This window comes from Brassica oleracea, chromosome C1 (assembly GCF_000695525.1).
Source record: "Brassica oleracea var. oleracea cultivar TO1000 chromosome C1, BOL, whole genome shotgun sequence".
NCBI classification, from domain to species: Eukaryota; Viridiplantae; Streptophyta; class Magnoliopsida; order Brassicales; family Brassicaceae; genus Brassica; species Brassica oleracea.
The window spans coordinates 8487375-8493086 of record NC_027748.1 but is presented as its reverse complement, the minus strand read 5'-3'; the positions used below and the strand labels follow the sequence as shown (position 1 = coordinate 8493086).

The following is a 5712-nucleotide window of genomic DNA, read 5'->3' as shown; positions in this document are numbered from 1 at the left end:
AAAATAGAAGGACCATAGGAGCAAAAATGTGAAAATTCACCATTATTGTTTTCGAGCTTTCACTTTCTGCAGAAAGAACGAGCCACAACCACTCAAGACGGCAACGACGGTGGATCTTAGTGCGACAGAGTGATGCGGATGTGATTCTTCGACGAGGAATGAGGCAGCAACAAAGAGCTCACCATAGGTGGTCGTCGTAAGAGCTCGACGCAACTCGGCGGTGAAAAAGTTTGTCATGGATCTATGCAAACAATTTGTGTCACACATTTCGAATTTACCATGGGATGCTAATTGATTATGAAAATCTGCACTTTAACTTGATTTTTAGAGAATTTTAATTCAAAAAAAGATTGTAAAATCAATCGTCTAGAAAAAAATAAAATAGAATATGAAAAAGATAGGATGATGAGGAGATAAAACAAAAGTTGGTCCTACTAATTTGTACTCTAGTTACGATTTGGTTAGAAAAAAAATAAATAAGTTAGCATAAAATGTCTTAGGAGTATAAAATGTTTTTCAGTGTAAATAAAATTCATAAACTGTCCCGTAGTGTTAAATACTCTAAATAAATCTTGGACGATTGTGATGTTAATGCACAATTTGAAAAGTAATTGGTTTGATTGACCCATTGAGCTCAAAGTCAAAGTTTTTTTTTTTTTTTTTTTTTTTTTTAACTCTCTCTGACATGAACAAGACTACTCACTCAATCAATAGTTTCCTTTTTCTGTGTTCGTCACACTCAATTCGATATTTGCTAGTTTCCTCAAAAATTACAATACTCCATTTACTACAATCTTCAAAATCGGAAATTATTAATAAATAAATAAAAATTCAGGAACAGAAAATACCAAAAACGACGACGTCTAATGAACAAAACGACCCTTGTCCTCTACATTTGAAAACCCCTACTCGTCTCTGTTTCTTTCTGCTCTTTCTCGCTCAAACGACGGTTTTCATTTTATATCTCTCCTAGAAACCCTAATTTGTTGAAGGTAGGTAGATGCACTGTTTGGTGCGCAAAAGTTGCCATCTTTCATGATCTTTGTTATATAGAGTCACGAATATATGTTCTTGTTTGTCTCAGCGATCAAAGAAGCTACAGCTAGTTTGTAATGGCTGGTGGGGAGAAGAAGCAAAGTCTTTCTCCAAAGGAGATTATACATCACAAGTTTGTTGTTAAAGCAAGTTACAGAATTGAGCAAGTTCATGTCTCTTCTCAGAGTAACTGTCTCTATCGATGCCACTTGCAGCTACCAGAATTTTCCGTTGTATCAAATGTCTTCAAGAGGAAGAAAGATGCTGAACTATCAGCTGCTGAATTGGCTCTGGAGAAGGTATGCTTTTGGTACCTACCACCTCTCGTCTGTATTTTGTATCTTTGTTTTCTTAACTTCATTTAATGTTGCAGCTAGGCATTCACCCTCAGGATGATGATGATATAACTGTGGAACAAGCCTGGGACGATATGGTTGAACGCATTAAGTATATATTCTCTGATGAGGTTAGTTCAGTAGATCAAAACCAGTTTCTGTTTTATACAGATGACTTTATTAATGTTCTAAGTTGTTTCCATTACAGTTTCTTTCATCTGGTCATCATCCTCTTGGAAGCCACCTCAGAGCAACATTGCTAAGGGACGGTGAACGTCATGGATCAGTTCCTCTTTCCATCATCGCTGCATTTGATGCAAAGATTAACAGTGGCTGCAAAGTTATCAATCCCTCCGTTGATCAAGATCCTATCTTGGCCATGTCCTATGTCATGAAGGCTGCTGCAAAGCTAACGGACTACATTGTCGTATCTCCGCATGTAGCTTCACTCCGAAGGAAAAATCCATACCCTCCAGCAATCGTAGAAGCACTGGATACTCATGGAGAAAGCATAAAAGTTGAGGCTGTGTATATACAATGTGCCACTAGCGGTGAAGAGGTTGTTGATCCGGTCATACTTGATATCTCATCAGGCCGGTATTACTTGGATGTTATCGCTGAAAAGCTTGGTTTGAAGGATGGCAGCCAGCTGATTATATCCAGGTGGTTATATTATCATTAACTAATGGAGCCTTCTCGGTATTAAAGCTGATATTTACTAACTTTTTGTTTGTTTTTTTTTTAACTACAGGACTTTTGGTAAAACTCCCTCTGGCTTTGAATGTAGAGTATACTCTGCTATCCCTAAGTTGAATCCTTCCGATAAATCATCGAAAGCCTATGGAAAACGCCCAGCTGATGAAGAAGATCAATCATCACATTTTAAAACCCCCTGGAATGCTAAAGCAAGTTCTGCTTGTGGTCAAGATATTCACGGTGATGCGATAGTGGCAGCTGTTGGTTACTCATGGAGGTCCAATGATATTGAACATGACGATGTAACCTTGAAGTCATTTTACAGGTCTCTCTACTACTACTACTAAAACAAACTTATGCTCTATTTATGTCTTGTTTAGTTATTATCTTATCATGTTTCTTTGGCTTCTGTAGGATATGTTGTGGTATGTCACCCAATGGCATCTACAAATTCTCCAGACAAGCACTAATTGCTGCGACGTTACCTTTCTCATTCACTACAAAGTCTAATTGGAGAGGTCCACTCCCGAGGGAGATGCTCTCCATCTTCTGCCGCCAGCAACAACTAGCCGAGCCTGTCTTCACAATATCTACTTCTCCTGTGAAGCCACTCTCAGAAACATTAAGATCCTTCAAGAAGTTGAAAGACTCAGAGTCAAACGATGGCAACAATCAGTGTGTGAACGAGTACGCAGGATCAGATGATTCCTTCAATCATTATAACAGCAAGGACGAAGAGGAGCTTCCAGTGTTAGAGAGTGGTTACAGATGCGGAGTGAAAATTCTCTCAAAGTCTCTGCAGGACTTGGTTTTAGACTGCTCACCAGGGAGCTTCTACGAGAAGGAGAGCCACGCTATTCAAAACGCTGCATTAAAGGCCTTAACATGGTTTGGCAGCTTGTTCGATGACCTGGATGCTGACCCGGAACAGCCACGCTGCTATACGAAGGGAGAACTGAACTGGATGTTTACACGGAATGTTATGATCAAAGGGAAGTTTCCAAGTAGTAAAAGATATGAAGAGCCTGCGTATGATGAGTCAAAGACCATGGATATGGATCGCAAACCAAAGCGTGTTCAGACTATACCAAATGGTTCCTTGGTTAGCATATCTTATTCTGTGTCTGTGGAGGTAGAAGCTGACTTTTGGGGGAGGACCGGTAAATGTTTGAGAGAACTCATAGAAAGCAATGAAGAGATCGAGTTTGAAGTAGGGGTTGGATCCATGAATCCACATCTTGAATCAGTCGTTACTCAGATGTCTGTGGGACAATATGCTTGTTTTATAACTAATATGCCTGCGGAAGGGTTGGTTTTGGCTGATGCCAATGATACTGCGAGAACTCGTTCGCTCTTATCAAGTAATGGTTCATAGACTTTTAAAAATAAGAAATTCCAGCGAGAACCTAATAGGAGATTCTGATGATGTGTTGTTTTCGTTTTTAAAATGCACAGAACTCGCAGCAGGTTTGGAATATAATGTGCATTTGTTGGGAGTGAAAGGGCCGACAGAGAAACGAGTGGAATCAGTTTTTTTCAAGCCTCAACTTTCGAAACAGCGTGTGGGATATGCAGTGAAACTTATAAAAGAATCATCAGCAGCTTCTACTTTGGTCTTGTTTCTTATTTTATCATTACTGTGATTTTCTGTTAAGGACGCCTTGTTGAATATTCCAGCCTCTATACTTACTGTAGGTTGACTTTGGATGTGGATCTGGAAGTTTACTAGAGTCTTTACTTGAGGTTCCAACTTCACTTCAAACCATTGTCGGCGTTGACATCTCAGAGAAGGCTCTTGCCCGTGCTGCTAAGGTATGTGAAATCTTACACACACACACCACCATGTTTTTTTCCACTAGGCATAACCTGATGAGTCTAATGCAATCTAATAACTTGATATTTGTTCCATGAAAGTTGTATTTATACAAATCATGGGCTGTGTAAGAGATGGTTGAATGAAAGATTGTTGATTTCAGATGGTAGACTCAAAGTTAAACAAGGGAGCTTGCAACCTCAAAACTATTAGACTCTATGATGGTTCTATACTGGAGTTTGATTCCAGGCTGCATGGCATTGACATCGCCACTTGCTTAGAGGTCCCCTCCTACTTTCTTCTTTAGTTTCTTCATCATCAGCATTTCTTATTATTCATCAAGAAATCTTGTCTTTTGATATCTGTAGGTCATTGAGCGCATGGAGGAAGATGAAGCCTTTCAATTTGGGAAAACAGTTCTTACCTTGTCTCGTCCGAAGCTCCTGATTGTCTCCACACCAAACTACGAGTACAACAAAATTCTTCACAAGTCTTCTCTGTATCACTCAAAAGACAAGTCCATTTCACAGCGGTCAAAGTTCAGGAGCCATGAACACAAGTTCGAATGGACGAGGGCACAGTTTAACCATTGGGCATCTAAGCTCGCCAAAAGCCATAACTACAGCGTTGAGTTCAGCGGTGTTGGAGGGTCTGGTAATGTTGATCCAGGGTTTGCTTCTCAGATTGCTGTTTTCAAACGGAAGTCTTTCACTGAAGTGAAAAAGGTCTCAACGCAGCCTTATAAAGTCATATGGGAGTGGACAAGAGCACAGGGAGACAAAAAGAACTAGTCTTCAACAAGTTTGTAGATTTGTTAGGAGACAAAAAGAACTATTCTTCAACAATCCATCCCTATCTGAAATGACCGACTACATATTTTATTAGTTTCTCTTCTTGTAAATATCTAATTATGACCGACTTGGTCATACTATAAATAGAGTGAATACGAATGAATAAGATGTAAGTCTTTCAACTGATAACATCATCTCTCTCACTCACGTCAACCATCTTTCTTTTTATACACAAATTATATAAATACAAACACTACCTCACCTATATTATACAACACATTATCAGCACGAGGTCCTGACTAACTGAGGCTTATCAATCCGAAAGTTCTTAAACCAGCCGAGTTATCATGTCGAATTTGACAAAGCTCGAAATTAATGCCCTGGATATTACGGGAAATAATTATATGACCTGGGCAGTGGGTGCAAAGATACACCTGAGAGGAAACGGGCTTTTGGAAACCATCGATAGTTCAAAAACGGTGTCGAATGAGAAAAAGGCTAAAGCCATGATATTTTTACGACATCACATCCATGATGGTTTAAAGGATGAATATATTACGAAAGAGGATCCTTGTGACCTCTGGAAATCTTTAAAAGAGAGGTTCGATCACCAGAAATATGTGATCTTACCGAAAGCTAAACACGAGTGGATCCATCTCCGGTTCCAGGATTACAAAAGTGTTAGTGAGTTTAATTCCGCGATGTTCGGAATTACTTCGAGGATGATGTTATGTGGAGAGAAAATAAGTGATTATGATATGATCGAGAAAACTCTCTCCACGTTCCATCCTGAAAATGTAATCCTGCAGCAACAGTACCGGGTGAATGGATATACCCGTTACTCGGAGTTGATGCAAGTCCTCCTTGTAGCGGAGCAGAATAATCAACTCGTGACTTTAAACCATCAAGCTCGTCCCACTGGATCTGCTCCATTCCCTGAAGCGAATGTTGCATCATCCAGTTATGATAATAGAAGAGGACGAGGTCGTGGACGTGGTGGAAACCGTTATCATGGTCGTGGAAGAGGACGAGGAAGAAGATT

General features: G+C 39.7%; 1 protein-coding gene across 2 annotated transcripts; it reads left to right on the top strand.

The window, feature by feature from the left end:
• Nucleotides 1-909: 909 nt before the first annotated feature.
• LOC106295343 (small RNA 2'-O-methyltransferase-like) lies at nt 910-4838 on the top strand. 2 transcript variants are annotated; one of them, XM_013731255.1, is made up of 10 exons: nt 910-992; nt 1085-1334; nt 1409-1501; nt 1579-2033; nt 2122-2391; nt 2481-3427; nt 3522-3679; nt 3762-3878; nt 4043-4162; nt 4248-4838. In XM_013731255.1, exons 2-10 carry the CDS (start codon nt 1113-1115, stop codon nt 4668-4670), a joined length of 2805 nt encoding a protein of 934 aa, XP_013586709.1. In that variant the 5' UTR covers nt 910-992; nt 1085-1112; the 3' UTR covers nt 4671-4838. The 2 variants fall into 2 exon arrangements, with proteins under 2 accessions (XP_013586709.1, XP_013586782.1); XM_013731328.1 differs by lacking the exon at nt 910-992 and having other exon boundaries at nt 1262-1334; nt 1413-1501.
• The last annotated feature ends 874 nt before the right edge of the window (nt 4839-5712 follow it).